The 20764-nt window shown below is 38.4% G+C and overlaps 1 protein-coding gene across 7 annotated transcripts in view; it reads left to right on the forward strand.

The window, feature by feature from the left end:
- Positions 1 to 165: 165 nt before the first annotated feature.
- The window catches only part of UBR3 (ubiquitin protein ligase E3 component n-recognin 3), a 103973-nt gene continuing 83374 nt past the window's right edge, over positions 166 to 20764 (forward strand). For 5 of the 7 annotated variants that reach the window (XR_007889949.1, XM_051624065.1, XM_051624066.1 and 2 more), the window contains exons 1-5: positions 166 to 652; positions 15635 to 15774; positions 16137 to 16295; positions 17934 to 18077; positions 18678 to 18727. Coding sequence is in view for 6 of the 7 variants with exons in the window: in XM_051624065.1 (XP_051480025.1) it covers positions 204 to 652; positions 15635 to 15774; positions 16137 to 16295; positions 17934 to 18077; positions 18678 to 18727 (942 nt within the window). In the remaining variant the exon portion in view is untranslated. Of the gene's footprint in view, positions 653 to 1010; positions 1026 to 15634; positions 15775 to 16136; positions 16296 to 17933; positions 18078 to 18677; positions 18728 to 20764 lie in introns of those variants that run through there. The other 2 variants (XM_051624070.1, XM_051624069.1) reach the window with 2 other exon arrangements.

Consider the following 20764-nt stretch of genomic DNA (forward strand, 5'->3'; position numbering starts at 1 on the left):
GGGGAGGGCAGGGGAAGAGGAGGGGTAATACCAGGGGAGGGGACAGCGGTGCCGGGAGCAGGGAGCGGGCGGCGGGCAGGGCGCCGGTTTCGCGGCTATCGCGAGAGGGAGGCGCCGCGCCGCGGGGAGGGGAGGGAGGGCGGCGGGGGGAGCCCCAGAGCCGGGAGCCCGGCGCAGCCGTAACGGCTCCTCAGCTTCCCGTCATGGCGGGGGCCGGCGCCAGTGGCCGGGATAAGCGGGCGACGGCGGCGCGGCTGAAGACGGCGCTGGGCGGCGAGAGCGGCGCGGCGGCGGCGGCGGACGAGCTGCGGGCGCTGCTGGAGGGGGTGCTGGCCCCGGCGGCGGGCCCGGGCGGCGGCGAGGCGGCGGGCGAGGCGCTGGAGTGGTGCCGCTGCCTGCTGTCGGGCGGGGAGCCGTGGGACAGCTTCGTGCAAGCCGTGCGGGCCTACGACCCGGCCACGCTGTGCGGCCTGGTGTGGACGGCCAACTTCGTGGCCTACCGGTGCCGGACGTGCGGGATTTCGCCCTGCATGAGCCTGTGCGCCGAGTGCTTCCACCAGGGCGAGCACGCCGGGCACGACTACAACATGTTCCGGAGCCAGGCGGGGGGCGCCTGCGACTGCGGCGACAGCAACGTCATGCGGGAGGCCGGGTGAGCGCCGGGGCCGCGGCAGGGCGGGCGGGCGGGCACCTGCCGGCGGGGGCGGCCTCCCCGCGGGGTGGCTGAGGGGTGTCCGGAGCTCCGCGGCTGTCCGCTGCCTCTCTGCGCGCCCGTGGAGCGGGACGAGGGGCACCTGCCTCCGTCTGGGTCGCCTCCCTCACTGGCCGTGGGCCAGAGGAGGCTCTGTGGAAACAGCGCCCGGGCCGGGCAGGGCCCGGGGATCAGCCCCACCTTCCCGGCCGCCAGTCCCAGCGGGAGTCCGTCGAGGTGGCTTTCTTCTTTGTTGATTGGCGTGTACCTTATTTTAGGACGCCTATGCAAATCTCGTTGCCCTTGCACCGAGCGCCTGCCTTCAGGGAAGTTGGTAAGGCAGAGTGCATGGGAGGCCGTACCTGTCAGCTCCTGGCTGGCTGCCTGGGCCTCGCCGCAGCTGACCGTGAAGCCTGTCCAAGTGCTTGTGAGGCAATATGGCAAAATGAACAAACTGAGTAAGAGGGAGCCGTTTTTGTGTGTTTTCTCAACCTGCAGTTCGTCTTGCCTTCTGTTTTTGCTGATCACCGCTTTAAATAAAGGAATGTGGTAACTCTTGGAGGACTACAACAGAGCAGGGTTTTGGGGAATTCAGATGGCCTTGGTATTCTGTAAGTGTGCAGACCTGCTAGAGGCAAGGCTTAAGTACCTGGTCAGAAGAAGAGGAATGTGGGACCTCATTCTACCCTCCTTTGTTTTCTTTGTACTCAACTGTAAAAGGAAAGATCAGTCAGCCAGTTATTGAGTGGAGGTGATACCTAGCCAGTAGACTTCACAACTGAATATCTTTTTGGAGCTCCTTGTGTTCCTGTTCATCCATCAAAGAGCTAAAGACTTCACCAGAAGACCGTTTGGAGTGCTTGAGTGAGGTTTCTTTTCTGAGTAGCTTCTTAGAATAGTCTCTTCCCCAATAGTGTTGGTGAGATGGCTTTCATAAAAGCCACCTCATCTTTTCCTAATAAATCCTGAGTTGTGGCATACCTAGCAGAAAAAGCTAGGAACATGTAGAAATACTAAAACATTTTCTTTGAATCTCTTAATGTTTTTAGCATTTACAATGTGTAATTCTATATTACTCAACATTTTAAGATTCCTTCTCTTTTTCCATTTCAACTTAGAGATTTCACTTACTCTGCTTTTTCTGTTGCTTGAAGGTTGTGGTCATCTTGGCTCTGATTCTTTGTGTCATCATTCTCCTGCTTGAGACCTTGAAGTGGCTTCATTCTTTGTTTCTTGTTATGTTTTTGCCCCCTTCATTTCTCCTGATATTCAACTTGGTAATTTCTTCATTCTTCCGTTTTGGTGGAATCTTTTCTTACTGGTAGACTCCCTCCAATAGAATAATTTTTTTCTTCCTTTTGTTTTCATTAAACCTCAGTGATTTCAAGGGTCTACTCCTAAAGTGATTCTTTATCAGTTCTTGTTCAACTTACAGTGATTGTTCTTGCCTCAGTATCACTGAAGTAATTCTGAAGTGATTCTCCTTGATCTTAATAAGTAAGAAAAAAACAAACATTACTGTCATTTCTTTCAGTGCTCAGTCTGGGATAGATTTAGGGCTCCTCTTAGTGGTAGGATTTTAATAGAGCCCAGGCAAAGTTGTATACTGTAGGTAGATATTAAAAAGATGCTGTTGTCATCCCAGACTTAATAGCATTCACAATTTTCTTTTCCTTTTCTAAACAGTTTTCTTCTGGAAGAAAGCTGGTTTAATAAAGAAGAAATTTAAAAAGCTGCTAAATTTGTAGTGTAAACAGATGCAAACCCTGGGGGAGTAAGATTATTCTAATTTCTCTGTTACATTTAGCCTACATACTACTTTTAATAGTAGAATTAGAGAGTAAATTGTTTAGGGTGTGAGGTAGGTCTCCTCAGGAGATTTGATCGTTCTAGAGAAAAAATTCGATACTGTGAGTTCAGAAACAACACTTCCTGAGTTGAGCTGTAGATTTTCCAGTCCTCCTGAACGTGGAGAAGGACAATACATGACAGTATATGGAGGGCCTGGACATAAGGTTGCTGCTGCTTATGTAAAGCATTGATGTTAAGCCAGTGCAATTAAGTGAACTAGAAACTTTGTTTGCTATGCAAGACAAAGTTAAGCTTAAACCAGTGTAAAAACATTAAAGTGTGCAAGCACACAGTTTTATCTGTTGACTTGAATTGCTTCAGTGCAGTGTGTTTAGAGAAACTGATTTAACTTTGTGTATACAAATCAATTGCACAGTTACAAAGGTAATGCTCTAAGTGTTAAAGTTAGGAGGCCTTTGTGGTAGATTTAGGAAACCAAGGTGTGTCTAGCCCGATATAACCTTGGCCACCACAGCCTAGGCTTCTATTAATAGCGAGGGAATCAAATGTGGAGCTTATTTAACGAACTTTATTTACCATCTGCCTGCTCAGATAAAATTTTGTGTAGATGCTGTATACAAATACTACAGTAACAATGGTTTGTTTCTGTTGGTTCTTGTTATCTGGTCTCCATGTTCAGAGTTTTTTGATTTGGTGCATCTCAAAAAATACTTCTGATGTAGTCTTAGTTAACTGATCTTCTGTAAAGGAAGTCTCTTTAGTGTATCATTTGGAATATCTTTCCAATTCCATTAGGGTGACTAATGTAAATCTAGAAATGGTTTGTTTTGGGGTATAAGCCTGTGTCTCTTAATCTTTTATTACTAACTATATCTATAATTAACTGTTTAGAGGTAACCAAGTGTTAGTGTTTTATTTGTGATGCCTTCATATAAGGAAGCTGGAATATAGCATAATTAGTGGATGCTGATTTGCTTTAGGTACATTGTGTAATTCTTATTTTTTATTTTTTTTTTAAATCAGGTTGTCACATTCTTGAACCTTTTGATTACTATGCAAAGTGTTTTTAATGATTAAGTTGCAGTTGGTCTGATCTACTAGAATGTATCTTAGTATTCAGAAAATATCCAAGCTTGTAAATGTAGCTGCTTGTCAAAGTATTAAACACTCTAGCTGTGGCAAGGTTTCATAGATTTTAAGATCCAGTGATATGTCAGTGGTGAAAATAGTTTGTAGTCCTCTCCCATATGGCATCTAGCTGTGGGTAAATGAAATTTTGCTGCTCCATCAGACATAATTAATAATCTTTAGAAGGCAAAATCTTCAGTTCTGAAGCATTTATAGTAGACATATGCTCATAGTTCAACAAATTCATCTGTTGGAGGAAAAAAAACCACCATGCAGTTGATCAGGGAAAATTCAGACTGGAGTATTTTTTTGGTTGATAGATTATCTTGTGTTATAATGAAACTTGGTAGTTTATAAAATCAGTTTGAAGAAAGCAATATGCCATGTGGTTGTGGTAAAAGTGTAACTAGTCAGTGATATGTTATTGATGAGTGCCATCTTGTGCTTGTGGCTGCCCTGTTCTGATTCCACTTTAAGTCGTTAGACAGTAACCTGATATACTATGAAGTCTCTACACTTCGGCTACTTCATTCCCTCGTGTCCTGTTTCTGAGTATGCCTCAATGTGTGTTGACTTATTTGTTAAATAAATCATGTGGGAAGCAGATGTTTTAGTGCTGCATTACAGTACAGAGAGAATAATATTTCCATCAAGAGTTGCATATCCTGAAAGGCGAAAAGCCAGGTTAAGAACTTGCAGGGATGGTTTGCTGAGTATTGTATGGTAGTTATGGCAACCAGTGGCTCCATTGACATAGATCGTTGACTTCTCTTATGGCCTGTATCAAAGGATCTAAGAAATTATCAATTTCCACTTGTGACAGTGGGCCATTTCTTTGTAAGTAGAAGTGGGAAGTAAAAAAAAAAAGCTATAGTTATAAAAAAGGTAACTGTTGTAGACTGATGTTATATGCAGTATGTTCAAAAGCACCTTGAAGTACCTATCTTTAAGCTTTCTGCAGTCGTGTCTCTAATGATCCATACTTACCTTTCCATTTAGCTCTTTGTTTTGGTGTATACATCAGTGTAGGTTTCGTAGAGATCCCGTCCAAGCTACACATTGGATCAGGATCAGACTTCTCTCTCTTTTTTTTTTTTCTTTTTTTTCCCCCCTCTTTTCTATTTTTTCCTCCTTCCTTCTGTCTCTCCTGGGAATTGATGGATCTGAACGGTCTACTGTGATTTCTTATGGAAGGCTGGAAAATTCTCTTTACCTCTTCTCATAGCCAACAATAATGAGAAGTATGTTCTTAATTTCTAGCCTGCTAATTCTCTCTTTAATTTATTTAGAATTGGCTGTTTTTCAGTACATTAAAATGTTTGCACCCAGTAAGTATTCTTGAATAATTAGTTCTAGTTAAATTTTGGACAGTAGGTACCTAGTATTGGTGACCTTTGCTACTCTGTCCTCTTATCCTTCTTTTCCTCCTTCTGGCTCCATTCCTTATTTTATCCCTTTTCAGAGACACTTACAGGAATTCATTTCAATAGAAATGGCCTTGCTGTGCTGTTTGGGAGCTACGGAAGAATACCCTCTGCCAATATGTGGAAGATAGGACAGGAGGTAATGGCCTCAAGTTGCACCAGGGGAGGCTTAGATTGGGTATTAGGAAAAATTTATTCACCAAAGGCTTGTCAAGCATTGGAACAGGCTGCCCAGGGAAGTGATTGAGTCACCATCCCTGTAGGTATTTAGAAGAGTGTGGACGTGGTGCTTAGGGACATGGTTTAGTTGTGGACTCAGCACTGTTAGGTTACAGTTGGACTAGATGATCTTAAGGGTCATTTCCAACCTAAATGGTTCCATCATTCTAATGTATTATATTTCTTTTACTTTCTGTTGCTGAGTGAAGGAACTTTTTCTTATTCTAAACTTCAGACAACTTTAATAAATAGGGTGACAATAAAAGAGCAAGCTTGCTGTTGAGAAATCTCTTATTAGTACTTACCTTTGGATGTGTTCTGTGTATGTTCACCAGGCACAAAGTCTTTTGTATCATCTTGGGTTGTAGCAGCTGTGATCTACTTAAAATCAGAACAGTCAGATCTGCTTGTGGTGAGGTTCTGGGATGTACAGGTAATAACTACTTTTCTGGCATTAAGTAGATTGTGTAGTCATTTTATGGAGTGCCTTGCAACAGTGAATCATCTGTTTAGCATACGTATAGCTTGTTGTCCCTTCCAGTATGCCTCTCTCAATTATATTCTTTAAGAGTAGACAAGAAGGTTTAACTTCTTCAGGACCTAGGCTAGGCTTGGTAATACAGCCTCAAGGAAAAAAGAGTGTTCTTTTGGATCTTTCTTCAAGAAGTTGCTGAAACAGATACTTTATCAAGAGGCTGAGACCCTATGCATTGTCAAAGAGTTTAGCCTCTGAGCGTTATGAAACTACGTAAAAATGTCCTTGTGTTCAGTGTTGTTGGGCTCGTACAAATGGTGTTCTGTAGGATCTCTAGCAACTCCGTGCAGCTTCTCTGTATTCTATGCAGCTTCTCAGTACTATTTAATATCTTAATCAATGACATGGATGGTGGGATTGAATGCACCCTCAGCAAGTTTCCAGATGACACCAAGCTGAGTGGTGCAGTTGACACACCCAAGGGATGGCATGCCGCTCAGAGGGACCTGAACAAGCTCAAAAAGTGGGCTCATGTGAACCTTATGAGGTTCCGCAAGGCCAAGTACAAGGTCCTGCACTAGGGCTGGGGCAGCCCTCATTATTGGTACAGTATGGGGGAGGAAGGGATTGAGAGCAGCCCTGCAGAATAGGAGTGTTGGTTGATGAAAAACTCATTGTGAGCTGGCAATATGTGCTTGCAGCCCAGAAAGGCAACTGTATCCTGAGCTGCCTAACAAGAAGGGTGACCAGTATGTTGAGCAAGGTTATTCTCCCCCTCTACTACCATCTGGTGAGACCCCACCTGGAATACTGTGTCCAGCTCTGGAGTTCTCAGTACACGGAAGATGGACCTGTTTGAGCGAGTCCAGAGGAGGGCTACAAAAATGATCAGAGGGATGGCACATCTTTCCTATGAGAGAGTAGAGGTTGTTCGGCTTGGAGAAGCGAAGATTCCAGGAAGACCTTATTGCAGCCTTTCAGTACTCAAAGGGGACATAAGAGAAAGATGCAGACAGATTTTATTAGTAGGTTGTGGTAGGACAAGGGATAATGGCTTTAAATTAAAAGAGGGTAGATTCAGAGAACAAGGAAGAAATTTTAGTGATGAGGACAGTGAAACACTGGAACAGGTTCCCCAGATTTGATAAATGCCCTATCCCTGGGATCATGCGACGTCAGGCTGGAATGAGCTCTGAGCAGCCCAATCTAGTTCAGGATATCCTTGCTTATTGCAGGGGGTTGGACTAGATGGCCTTTAAAGGTTGCTTCCAACCCAGATTGTCTAGGATTCTCAGCTTTAGAAGTCCTTTGGGCTGCCAATGGCTTCTGTGTGATGGGACTGAGGAGAAGAAGCCTTCGCTGTATCACCTCGTAGCTTGACATGAGAGTCTGAATAAACCCATGGTCATGTACTTCTGGAACAAAAGCTCCACTATCTGATCTTCCACATGCAAGGTACAGGAATTAATTCTGGGATTCACAGTGACCACAGCATTTCAAAGAACCACCGTTACCATGCAGAAAATAATACATTCTCTCTGTCCTCTCCATCTCCCCCAGACATAAAGCTCAGTATTTTGTATCACTGCTTAGGATTCCATAGTAACATTCAGTAGCATTTGCAGATCTTCATGTTAGGTCTTATACTTGGAAAGCAAAAAAGATTTCAGATCACTGTGGTGATGAAATCCGTCATGACATACAGTCAGCTCACAGACCTGCCTGTCTTGATTTATCTTAAGAATATCTCTAATTAGGACTACATCAGTCTCTAAATAAGTTGTTGCAGTGCTTCCCAGATGGTTAGCAGCCAAGTGATAATTTTGTATTTCGGCTTTTAGAGCTGTGGCTTGACACCGTGTACTTTATATATGCCTCAGGAATAACGTGCCATTGTTTCAGAGGCGTCAATATGATATTCAAATTTATCAATATACTTAACTTTAAACAGAAGCCTGAACTCATGTGTTAGTCATTGAACAAACTTAAAATAAGTGATGGTTCTACCCCAAAGCTTTTGCTGAGAGGGCCAGTCTGGTTTGTGTACCTTGCCTCTGCTGAAATTGGCTTATTTATTGGATGACTTAATATTGCTGTGTAATATACCTTGATATATAGTCATTTTAAGAAGAACTGGCATTTTGGAGGTCTGTGGAAACAATTTTGTTTAGATTTGGGCTAGCCATTGTTGATTTTCAGTTCCTTTGCTTTGATCCCAGAACTTCTGAAGCTCCTTTTATCCCTAGTGTGAAGCTATCAGCTGTCCAGGGTTCTAAGTTTGCTGTGTCAGGATGGAGTGTTATTTGTCTGGCACATATCTGAGCTACGTGGAGCTGTTGATGGGTCTGTTGGCAACGTAATAGATATGATTTTGGGTATATATTTGGGGAATGCATTCCTAAAGAACTTTTGTCTCTTAGATCTTTCTTGATGACAGTTAATATAGGTTGATTCAGAGTTCAGGTAGTTCTTCCTTGTAACTTCTAGAATATCAGCAATTGTATATTTTTAAAGAATCCTGAAATAGTATCTGATAACTACAGGTGATTTTAAATAATAGTGTCCTAGGTGCCCTCCTCTATGGAGGGTACTGTTAGTAAGCTTTGAAAATAATATGAGGGTTTTTTGCATTGAAATAATGGAGGTAGCAAAAACTATGTAGTAAGCTGGCTTGCCTTCAGCAGGATGCATCTCGCTGTTTCTGCATGGTGCCTACAGCAATAATAGCTCTGACATGAATCGCATGGATGCTTACCTTTTAAGAAGACTGCACATTTCATATATATATGCATCTTGTCTGTTTGAGGCCTGACCAAAGTGGTATCTTCAGCTTAAGTTAATAGTTTTTATTAAAATCCACATGATACTGAAATCCTGAAGAAACAAATGTTTTTACATTTGTCTAACACTGTGCAGTTGCCTAGAGCTTTGTCAGAGTACTTGGGCCAAAATATTGCATGTCATGCTTGACCTCTTTAAATTTTCTTAGGAAAATTTTCTTAACGAGAAAAATAATTTCTAACAGTTGTATTTTGGAAATTTGTTTTTTGTTCTTCAAACTGAAAATGTACTGTCTGTGTGCTTTAAGGTAGATAATTGATGGGTCTCTGAAATTGGTCAGGGAGACTGTAGGTGGACTCATGGTTTGGGAAGAGTGAGGGCCAAGCAAAGATGGCTCTGGTGAGAGCTCTCACTGACCTACTTTTAAAGTCAGCTGGAAATGCTGCTTTGTGAATATTATATGAGGCTAAGAACTCTGAGAAATCAGATCCTAAAAATTATTAAATTAAGCATCCAGAACTAGAATATGCATTGCATCTTAATTTCTGTCTTTAGATCTATAGTTGGAAAAAAAAATAATAAAATATTGTACCTTTAAACTATGGTAGCAAAGAATTTTGAATGCAGATATTTTTCTTCGGGGCTTTTTTAATGTTAACTTTCATGAAGATTGCTTTTTAGAGTTGAGTTAGAGGAGTATTATTGTCATGCCTTCGTCATTACAGTGAAATACTAAATTAACTACTCATTTAAGAAGTACTGTTCTGTTTGTCAATGGAAAATGCTGCAGTTCCTGTTGCACAAAATGGTTAGAGACCATGTTAATACATGCAAATGGATGAATTAAGATTATTTAAAATATCTTTAGCAGCATCACTGAGGCCTCTTTTTCGTTTCTTTTTTTTTTTTTTTTTTTTCCAAGGGCTTCACTTTGTAATCACTGTGATGTTTGAAAAAGCAATACCAAAAAGGGTGGGTGTTATATTTGTAAATTACTAGCTGCGTGTCTTATTGTACAAATATATTTTAAATTGTGTGTAAATTGAGACTTTTTGATCAAACTAGGTGGATGTAAGCTATACTTGGATGCAATTACAGTGCAGTAGTTATACCTCAGACTGTCCACCCCTTTTCTATAAAGACAATCTTTTTGCAGTAGAAGATTGTTAGTCGATCCAATTACTCTATTGTTGAATTTGAGCATTTTGATGGACAACTTTGAGGATCCATTCAAACAAGCTCAGCTTCAGCTCTACTCAGAAGTCCTTTCCTTCTCATTCTCCCTGTATTTCTAAGGTCTCACAATTGAAACTCTGAAATCTACTGTTTCTGATTGATAATGGGTACTTGTGTACTAATGAATGTCTACTATACAAGATGTTTATGTCTGAGGACTAACAGAGAATAATAGAAACGTTCTCTGGCAGAGCTTCATCTCCTTTTTCTTTGAACTAGAGACCTTGCTTCACTGAAGGGTGCTCAGTGTAGCACTGAGCACTAAAGGAGCTTCTGGTGACTCACTGCCTCTCTTGCTGCTGCTCTGTGAGCATTGGAATAATTTCTGAGAGTCTAATCTGTGTTTTCTAGCCTCCTAACCTGACCAAACAGCTTTGTCATGAGGGATTAGAGCCTGGAAAGAGGTCTTTTAAAAGGTGTTTTGTGGGTTTTGTTCTTGAGAAGCCTTTAATTCTGCTGTGTTTCATTGTCCTCCAGTATTGACTCTACTGTCTCTACTTTGAAGCTTTCCTGGTTAGCAGGGTTAGACTGACATCCTTCCAGTTGGCTTTGCTTCTTGTCATAGTCTCAGTTTTATCTCTGAACTCCTCTGTGGCTTGCAGATTAAAGAGAAGAGCTGTCATTTCCTCAGACCTTGAAGTCAATACTGTATCGATTAACTTTTGAAATCCTATTTTGCAGGTGAAATGAATTTAACTATTGGAATTTGATTAGTAGGGTAGGAGGGAGAAACACACAGAACCTGATTTTTCAGAGGAATATTTAGTTTATTTCTCTTCATTTTTTCAAAGTTACCACTGTATGTGTTTTTAGTAAGGGACAGTGGATTTAGGATTTTTACCTAAAGCAAGGCTGCAATATATCAAAGCCCTTTTTCATCAAGGTAATTTACTAATCCTGATTATGCAAGTTATATTTTGTTCTGAATTAAGATTTGTTTCAATATGCAAAATGCAAAAGCAGGAAAAAATATTTAAACTGTCTTTACCAGTATGTAGAGAATGAAAAATCAGTTCACAAGAACTCTTGAGAGGCAATTGTACCACTCAAGGTATTTTGCATCTTGCATCTATTTTGCACACTCGGTGTAAGTAAGAATAGTGTTTACATGTTAGTTTTGCATTAGGGACAAAATGCATACTCTAATTTAAAGTGTGTGTAGAATTCTTATTTACAGAAATTACTAATTTTGTTTGAATACTTAATGAAAAATCACATTACATTGTCAGTCATGTGATAAGCAGTTTGAAATGCATGTAATGTCTTAAATAAAAGCTCAGTTTGGATATGACATTGTTACTGATTTGAAGAATCAAATAACGGATTACTTTCTTTGCATAGGAGTTGATGTCTAGTAGTTTTCACTTGTGTCCTGTCACTTGGGTTCCAGATTCTTTTCCTTAAAAACTTCTGGCAGGGTCCCAGACTGGTCAGAGTTGGAAGGGGCCTCTGAAGATCATCTAGTCCAACCCCCCAAGAGTTGGGTACTCAGAGCACAGTAGTGCTTTAAGACTTGGAAAATGGGATGCCTGCTTCTGATAACTTTATGATCCAGTTGAAAACAAATTATTTTTAAATATGAGGAGGCAAAGAATAAAAAAAAAAATAGTAGAGAGAAAAGTGAGGGTAAGAATAGTCCCTCTGTGTATGCATGAACTTACGTCAGGTTTCTGAAATGCAACTGAAACTTGAGACACTGTAGGATGCAGTGGAAGGAGGGCTGAGCAAATGTTTAAAGCTGTGAAGGTGTGGTTTGTCTCGTACTGAAGGCCTTTTTCAGCTGCTCTAATAACTGGCAAACTTAAAAAAATTATTCTTTGAAGTGGGGGTGTTGGCTTCACAGCAAGCTTTGTATCTACCTGATCTGCTGGTTGGCCAGGAGAGTATCCTCCTGCATTGTTTGGCTTCTGTTCTTTTGTTCTCTGTGTTTTGCTCCCTGTCAGGTGAGCAAGGAATTTCAGTGTGATTGTGATTTCCAAGGAGGCAGGTCTGGTGGGTTTAAGCTGGCTCAAGGGAATTTTTTTCTTTCCCTCCCCTTTTTTTTTTTTTTTTTTTAGTAAAAAACGGCTGCTAGCTTAGCTTTTGAGCTGTTTTAGTGCAAGATCAATCAAATGCCAGTGCTGGAACAGATGAGAGGGCTGAAGCCAGAATTATGGCAGGGCTGACCTCGTTCAGCTTAACCAGTTGTGAAATTAGCCTAAAGGAAAGGAGTTATTTTACCTGAAGCCAATTCTAAAATAAGTTTTGGAAATTCGTGGTAAAATTATTGAAGAAAAATAGTATCAGAGAACAGAATGAATCTAAAAAGTCTAAAGTAAAGGTTGTTCATAAGATATTAATGTTGCTTATGTTAATAATACCATAATACATGGTATTCTTTGCTCATGTAGATGTCAAGAATGTTCTACATCTTGCAGATAAGATATCAATGCAGCACAAGACATTTCAGGAGTTATATTTGGGGTCATATGGATAAGATTGCTTGTAAAAGCTCAGTTTTTGTTTAATTGCAGATTACTGTTGTTCTCTACTTTTGCTGAAATTAGTCTTGTGTTTTTGTGAAAAAGCAATTTCAAAGATAGGAAATAGTATAGGAAACAAACCAGAGAAACCAGAGAAAAGAATAAAGAAAGAATGATTGTTTTGTCTCCCCGTCAACCTGTATTTTAGTACTTCCATATTAAACCTTCAGTGAGATAGGACTTGGGTCTCATTGTAGTGTAATAGTAAAAACATTTACAAGGAAGACTATATAGAATTATAGATACGAGGCACTAAAGGTTAAATAGGATCTACAGACTTGTCGGAAAAAATATTTTGTAATATTGAAATAATGCTTAGATCAAGGTAATCTGTCAGTTATCTAGCCAGTTTTCCTCTCCATATTTATTTTTATTTTTGAGCTTCTTTAGAAAAAAATTATTTCGTATCCAGTTTATATCCACCTTTTGTTATGCCCTGTTAGAAACTTCTGCCTGCTTTAAGTAGTGGAGTTCTGAGGCTTGATGTCACTGGGAGAGATTTGGAAAATGCTTCTTTTTGTTGGTTACTAAATCACTATTTTGATAGTCTTGGAAGTGTTTTGAAATGTAAATTTATGTAGACAGATTATTCTTTAATGCTGTGGTAAGGAGCTTCTTATGGAATAACTTTGTTGTCTGTCCAGTGACTGTGTCACCCATTGGAGAAGCTTGTCACAGGTGTTTCTGCTTGTATAGAAAGTTTCAACTTGTTTCTTCCTTGGCACAGCTTGGGGTTCTGACTCTTCTTTAGTTAAAACAGCTGTTATTTTAACTCTGAAGATCTTCCAAGTCCTTTTCTGGTATTTTGTTTGATATTTGTAGAACTGTGTAGCACTCTGTAAAGGCAATAGAGCTTTGAGCAGAACAGAGTATTGGTATTTTAAGATTGTGGAAATACCATACAGTGGCAGGATTTTATTTTTTTTTTTGGTAATTCGGCGTAAAACACAGACTCATGGGTGAATGTTACAAACTTGGGCTCAGTAAGAGCTCTTCAGCCTGATGTGTAAATAATAAAATCTGAGCATTGGCTTTCTGGATCATTGTAACTAACATTAATTCTTGCCCTTGAAATTCAGTATGGCCAATACTTTGTTCAGCGGCAAGTGATGTCAGTAAGGACAGTATTTAGAGATCCTTACCATGTACATGTTTCTAGCTGTTACATAAGCACAGCTACAATATTATATTGATCTCAGACAATATTTAAATACCACAGCCTTTGAACTATAAACACAGAATATGGCTCATCTTGTAAAATATTAATGGCGTTCCTACCTTAAGGTTTAGGCCCTGGCATCTAGAAATCATTCGCTGTTTGGAACTGCTGTAATTTGTGCATGCAACAGTGAAAGAACGTTTCCTTAGAATGAATTGAATTTTGGTTCTTCCTTAATTTTCCAGAACCTGTATTAATATAGTAACAATAGCACACTTAGTAAGTCAATAGTACTGTCTTGAGAGTCTCAAGGGAAGACATGATTCGTAACCTTCAGTCAAGGATATGTTGGGATAATTAATCCATAGACTGATTCACAAGTGGTATGCTGGCATAAACTTCTTGAGGAGCAGAGCTTTTTTTCTGTGGACGGAAGTCTTGTGCTTAGTAGAAGTGAGGATTCAAAACAAGAATTTTGTTATGTGTCTCCCTTAGCTTGTGATCATCACTAGTGAAAATGTCTTTTTGTTGAATGCAGCCATTAAAAGATTTTAAAACACGTTGCATAGTAATTCTATTCTTGCGTATCTTTTAAGTCTTTGTTTACTTTTGATCTCCTCTTACAAGGATATTGATGAAAGGGAAACCAAATACCTAAAGATAGTAAGTGAGGTACCATACTGCAACATATATCAAGCCAGATTTGTGATTTATGGTAGTTCAGGTTTCTGTATGTGGATGAGACAAAAAGTGCGTGACAAAAGTGAAAAAGTGAATTACTTTTCAATACTTCTGTGTATGTAATTTGCAAAAGTGAATTTCAAAAGTGAAACCCATAAATCTGTGCATTAATTGACAATGTTGTCAGTCACCACTGAACTCTTTCTGTCAGGCACTTTTCCCCCCTCCTAGGGATGGATAGGCTGTATATACAAACTACAGGTCATGTGGCTAGTACTGTTCTTATTTACCTTTTCTTAATAAAAAGTGTGATCTGTAGCATGTAAGAATTGCTTAGTCTTTAGTCTTTTGAAGATGTTAGCTATTCTTGTGAAGGTGCCATCTTAACTGCAAGTCTTGTGTCCTTTTTTAATTGGTATCTGTCCTAAATTTGGATACTTACTTTGTGGTTTTCATCTGTTTTCTTTGACTGAAGGTTCCAGTGGTCCTCAAAAAAGAAAGGCTTGTGTTGTAGAAAGTAGCAGGCTTCTCTTGGAAAGTATGGCATAGCCAATATAGTGAAGATACAAAGAAATTTAGAAAACAACTTCCATATTAAAAAATACTGAATCCATTTCCAAAACTTCATGTTGAAAAATAATGGGTAAAATCTAGTGAATCTTTCCAGTAAAGTTTAATTTTGTATGATGTGCTTTTAGACTCTTTATTCCTTGTTAGCTTATTTTTTTGACATGGATAAATAGCTCTTTAATGTTGGGAAATGTCCTTTCTAAAATTAGATTTGGAACTGAAAAGTATTCAGTTGTTCTTGAGTCAGGCTCATGTCAAGTCAGTGGGAAAATCATTCTGTCTGTTGTAATGGTGTTTGGCTCAAGCTCATGTCACTGTGCATTAGCCAAGCCTCAACTACTACCGAACAGGAATTCTCCAAAGAATAAATGTGTTTTTTTTCTTATTTTAGATGAAGCAATTTGCACAATTTCTGCATGGTCTTTTTACCCTTTTTAAGTAAATCTTAGTTGGTATATATTTGAAATAAATACTGATCCTGCAAATAATGCTTTTGGAAGTTGTCTTTGTTAATTCAGACGACTCTAAAGTAAAGTCACTATCTTAATGAGGACTTGAAGAATCAGGTCAGCCTCTGACTGTTTTACAGAAAGGAAAGAACAGTTTTATTTCAGTATTTTCAATTAGGCTGTTTAGAAGTTGGAGGTATGTCTTGATAAAAAAAAAATCAGTGTTCAATGAAAAGTGCTTCTACCAGGTATGGGAAAAAACGGGGATGTTACATATGTGAAAAAAAATTGGCACCTTTATAATTCACTGGACACAGAAAAAAATAGGTTTGAACATAGCAGTTGGTTTTCAGAATACCATTTCTGCACTACCTTTAATGTAAAAGTATATATTCCTTGAAAAAATGGAAAAAGTAATGGTTTACTTAGTGTATGTTAACTCTGCTGAGCTGTGCTTGGCTAATATTTTTTCTCATCTGTTTTATAGGTTTTGTAAAAGGCACCGGATTAAGTCAAATTCAAATGTTCCATGTGTCCCAAAAGACTTGTTGATGATGTCAGAGTTAGTTCTTCCACAGTTCATCTTTAGTCTTATTCAGCACTTAAGAGAGGGGTATAATGAACCTGGTATGTTTTATATTTGCATGTATCTGGCATATCTTACCATGCTGCTGTTTCTTGCTTTGCAGGCTGTGAAGAGATTTTATGAATGCTGTTTATAGTTTATATAATTGCATTTTGTATATCTTTTCCTATCCAAGTTACTACCTGGATAGGTGATTTTATTCTTAAATTTATGTTTTACGTTACCTAGAATTGTGGTAATTGTGGCTCTTCCAGAAAATGAAATCAGAATTAATTTGAAACTTGTGCATGTGAATTTTAGAGCATCTGAATATAGAAATTAATTTATTTTGTGGTAGTTATAGCTTTGTGAAGGTCTTGGCCAAATACATTTACACCAGCAGTTCTTGTTTTGTGGTTTTCAGCTCTTGATCTGCCATCAGAGAAAGATCTTCATAAAATCCTCCAAGTTTTGGAGCCTCATGTTTCTTTTCTAGAAGACTTGACCAAAATGGGAGGAGCAATGCGATCAGTTCTTACCCAGGTTTTGACTAGCCAACAGTTTTACAAAAATCTTACCTCTGGTATGTTTGTGTTATTTCTACTAATTAAATTTTGAAATTATGAGGTATTTAAAGGCATAAGTTTTGTTTATCACTTCAGTTTTTGTGTGTTTTTGACTTCTTAAACCCTAGAAAAATGCATTGTTTTAAGGATGGGGTTTTTGTTGTTAGAAGAGGGGTGGGCTTCAGGAGCAACTGGAAATATTTGTTAGTAAGACCTGTAAGAGCAAGCCTCTTATCTTCTGTGTCCCAGGTAAGAGTATAAAGATACATTGGTTCAAAGGAGTTTTTGTAAACAAAACATTCTCTTTAAAGTGAAGTGAAAATGGCAGCTTAATACTTCCAAATGAGGCATATCAAGCTTCTTTGAAGTGGAATACGGGTAACTTACTTAGGGATTTGCTCTCACAGAGGGTACTGCAGGAGACCTGAATGGCAAAAGACTATTGCCTGTCCTGCACTTCTGTGTGAAGCCTTTTTTTTTTTTTTTCCTTAAAAACAAGCCTCCTCCCAGTTCTTCATTCCATCCTATACCAGATCGTAATGAATCTGAAAATGTTGGGCTGTGTCACTCTTAACCCAAATCCACTTAGTATACATTCATTCCATCTTATTTTCTTGTCATTAGAAGTGTCTTATTTCAAGTCCTTTCCATACTTCCTTTGCATGGGTATGGAACAAACAGTAATTACTGTAGATTTAAGTTGCCATAGCTGGCTTGGGCAGCAGCTAGTTGAAGAGCAGGCAATCTCCAGATCTCTATTTGAAAGGAGGAACACTTAAGGAAGCTGCATCAGGGGCAGTTGTCTTTATTCATTTTCCTTCCTCTTTTTCTCTCCTATCTAATGAAATTTGCATGGGAGAAATTTAATGACCTCTTTTTACTCCTATGTGATGGATTTCTGAAGTAAAAAGGTGGAGAGAGAATGGGAAATAAGACATTCTTGTCTGGACCCTTGGAATGGAGAACGTGTGTCTGAGTAGGTACAGTTTCTGGGAAGGTAAAGGGATTCTAGAGCAAAATCTGTCTGTCTGACTTTGAATGCAGAATGTGTACAGTTAAAATGCTGTCATCTTTTTCGTGTTTTCTTTTTCTTAAACACTTGACACAATTTACTTCTCTGAAGATTATTTTTTCCTCATATAACAAATGTATTGGGTTTTTCTTAGTCAATTTGTTTGTGAAAATTTTATATCCTGAACATGCAGTATGACTTTGCTTTGTGAAATACCATTGCAGCTGTCAAAATTTTAACTTTCAAAGAAAAATCCAAAATATTAGGATTTATTTATGGTACATGACCATTGCTAGTTTTTTCACTGGTTTATTTTTTATCAGTTGGAAGTTGTAGACTGTCCTTCCTGTCCAAAACCAATATCAAATCCTTTTTTTTGGCTGTATTGTTAATGGTGGCAACGCTGGTAAAATATAAATTAAGTACATTTAGAAGAAAACACAGTGTTGGAGGGGAAGAACTGAGAAGGTTTCTGGTCTTTAGGATTTCAGTTCATGATTTGGAAAAACTCTGGCTTCGACATCTCAGAATTGTACAGCTAATTAAACATTGTGGAGCATGTTTTAGATTGCTTGTATAGAATATGAAGTTTATGAACCCGGTAGCTGTTGTACTTAAATGCTGTTTTATGTATATATTCAAGGTGTTGGAGAGAATGCATATGCAAAGAAAAGTCATGAAAAGTACCTTATTGCTTTGAAAGGCTCTGGACTGGCATTTCCTGAGGATAAACTTGCATGTGGTATGCAGGAACAAGGAGCTGGAACTAGCACATTAGCAGTTCAAGGTTTGTGTAGAAAAAATATTGTAAGAGAAGACTTTGTTACTGCAAGCTTTTACGTAAACTGTTCTTTAATTTTTTAAAAAAACCCAAATCGTAATGAAACTTTAGGAATTACCTGTTCTTTAGTTCACCACCAAATTACAGGACTCAGTTCTGTCAAAAAAGCTAAACATATTAACTTTTTATTGATAATATACAAAACATCATTTTCCAGTCATAGCTTTAGTGGAATTTGAGTAGGCAAGATGAAATTGCTCGTAGTGGAATTTTGTCACTGCAATTAAGTTGAGCCCTAATTCTTACGAAAGTGCTGTGGATTTTTTTTTTTTGGCCACTGAAGGCCATCAGTTTTTTATAGTTTCTGAAAGATCACATCTTCGTTAACTCAGTACGTTGAAGTCCTGCAGTGGAATGTACTTGCAAATCCCTGATTTTGTATTACTTTTAAAGCCTACTCCATCTTCTCAGTCCACTGCTGTGTATCTTTTAAAGAAAGTTAATGAAGTGTTTGATTTCCTACTGGCTCGTTTAATATAGTAAGATACTTTTATTTTTAGTATAAGACTTATGAAAGGAATCTCTGAATTTTTTTTATTTCAAAAGGTTTAGCAGGTGCTACGGCAACATCAGGACAAGGGGATTCTTCAGATGAGGTGAGACTGTTTTTAAAGACTATAATGAATGGAATATGAAAGGGAGGGAATGCTTACACCCAAATCCCACAAACCTTGACTCTTCTATCTACCACATATTCTCTCCATTTTAATAATTATAAATAGTGGAGATACAAAGGAATAGATTTCATGCCTTTGATTTACTGAGGACCTCTTGAAAAATGCTTATTACTGCTCATACTATTTCAGTATAATTTATGTATGTAATATAGAAGAAACTTGTGTAGGTAGTTCAAAAGTCACAATCAAGTAAATTTGGAGTGGTTAAAGCAAACTTAAAGCATGTGATGCTGTGAATGGTTTTTGGCACTTGAGAATCCAGCTGAACCGGTGATAGCAGCAGTGAGAATTTCTCTGTAGATAATGTGTAGACTTGACATTATTTACCAAATGCATTGAGTGGGAATGAAGAGGAGGGAATCTCCTTTTAGCTTGAGATGTAATAAATAAGTGGAATTTAATGAGGAAAGTTAAATTCTAGTAGGGTTACTTTATAATTTTTGCCCTACTATGTAGAAATTTATTTCAGCTAGCAAGCCTGAGCAGCTATTTTGGTAGGGTAGTATAAAAAGATTTAAATAATGTAAATTATAGTTTTTAATAGGATTTTTGCTGATGTTCATTTCTGTGTGAACAAGTATTGAAGTAAAAACAATTTTTTGTGTATGTCTAAAACAGTTGTATGACGTGTTTGCCTCTGTCACAAGCACAACAGCATCTGTTACACTTTCAGCAGTGCTATTTATAATTTGGCATTTTTCAAAGTATTGCTTGTTGTTGCTTTCACCATTGCTTGACAGACAAGAAAAAAACACAACACAAAAGACTGCTGACAGAATAACTTTCAAGGCCCATGAAAGAATAAGACAATTAAAGTGCATGTGAATAACCTCAAGCAGTATTTTCAAATAAATCTGAAATGGCTCAGTATGTTCTTTCTGGTTTACCCCTGTAAGTAATGAGGAGAGTAAACTGAAGTTGTTAAGAGTCTGAAGAGAGATTGGATATCACTGATACTACTTTCAGGAAAGAAGTCCAAGCTGGAGGTGGAGAAAGTATTTTAGGGAGAAGGAATTTTTTTATCAGGAAAAGACATTTTTTTTCAAAGAAAATGTATTTTAGGAATAAATAAGGGAGGAATTACAGTAACTGCACTATAGCTTGCTAGTTACAGATACCTCTTATTTCTCTTTCTGATCTCCAGGAGATCAGAATATAAATAGACATGCTGGTATTTTATTACGTTACCACAGATGTGATTTTTCTAAATTGAAATTCTGCATACACATGCGTACCTGGAATTGGTTTTAAGATGTTAATTACATCATAAAAAAAGCAGAAGACCCTTTTTTGAAATCTGTATTTAGAAATTTTTGAAGAAGAATGAGGAAGTAACATGCAGATAAAACACTATACACTCAAATTTTACATGTTCTTTAGTTATATATTTTCACTTCTGTATTTTCCTTTCATGTATTTAATAAAATTACATTGATACAGCATGGATGCAGTTAAAAACAGTGTAAAAACTTTCATTTTTTAAACAAAAACCTCCTCAGTTTGTGGCATTTCCTAAGTTAATTTTTAATTTTATAATACTTGCCTTAATTATGGTCTGCTTGACAAATAAGAATTGCTGAAAAGAAGGTCCAGTTCTTTCATCCAAAAGCCAAAACTGTGTTCTAATTAAGAAATATGGCAAGAGTACACTTCTAACTGGGTTTTCTTTCTGTCCTTTTTAAGATGAATCTAGAAAGGTTAATGTTCTTTCTTACTAAATGAGTCCTAAAGGCAGAATTCTTACACACGTGAAAGGCTAGATTACAACATTTACAGAGGTTACAAATTAAAGCAGTGCTTTTACAGAGAACTAAATGGCTTGAAGTTATGCATAGTTCAGTGTTTAGTTTAACTTCTATAGCAGTAGATGTTTCTAAGCTAAACATGAATCTGAAGGATGCATGTATCCCAAGATGTGTTGTGGGTTGTTATGTTTTGTTCTCTGTCCCCAGCCAG

This window comes from Apus apus, chromosome 6 (genome assembly GCF_020740795.1).
Source record: "Apus apus isolate bApuApu2 chromosome 6, bApuApu2.pri.cur, whole genome shotgun sequence".
Lineage (NCBI taxonomy): Eukaryota > Metazoa > Chordata > Aves > Apodiformes > Apodidae > Apus > Apus apus.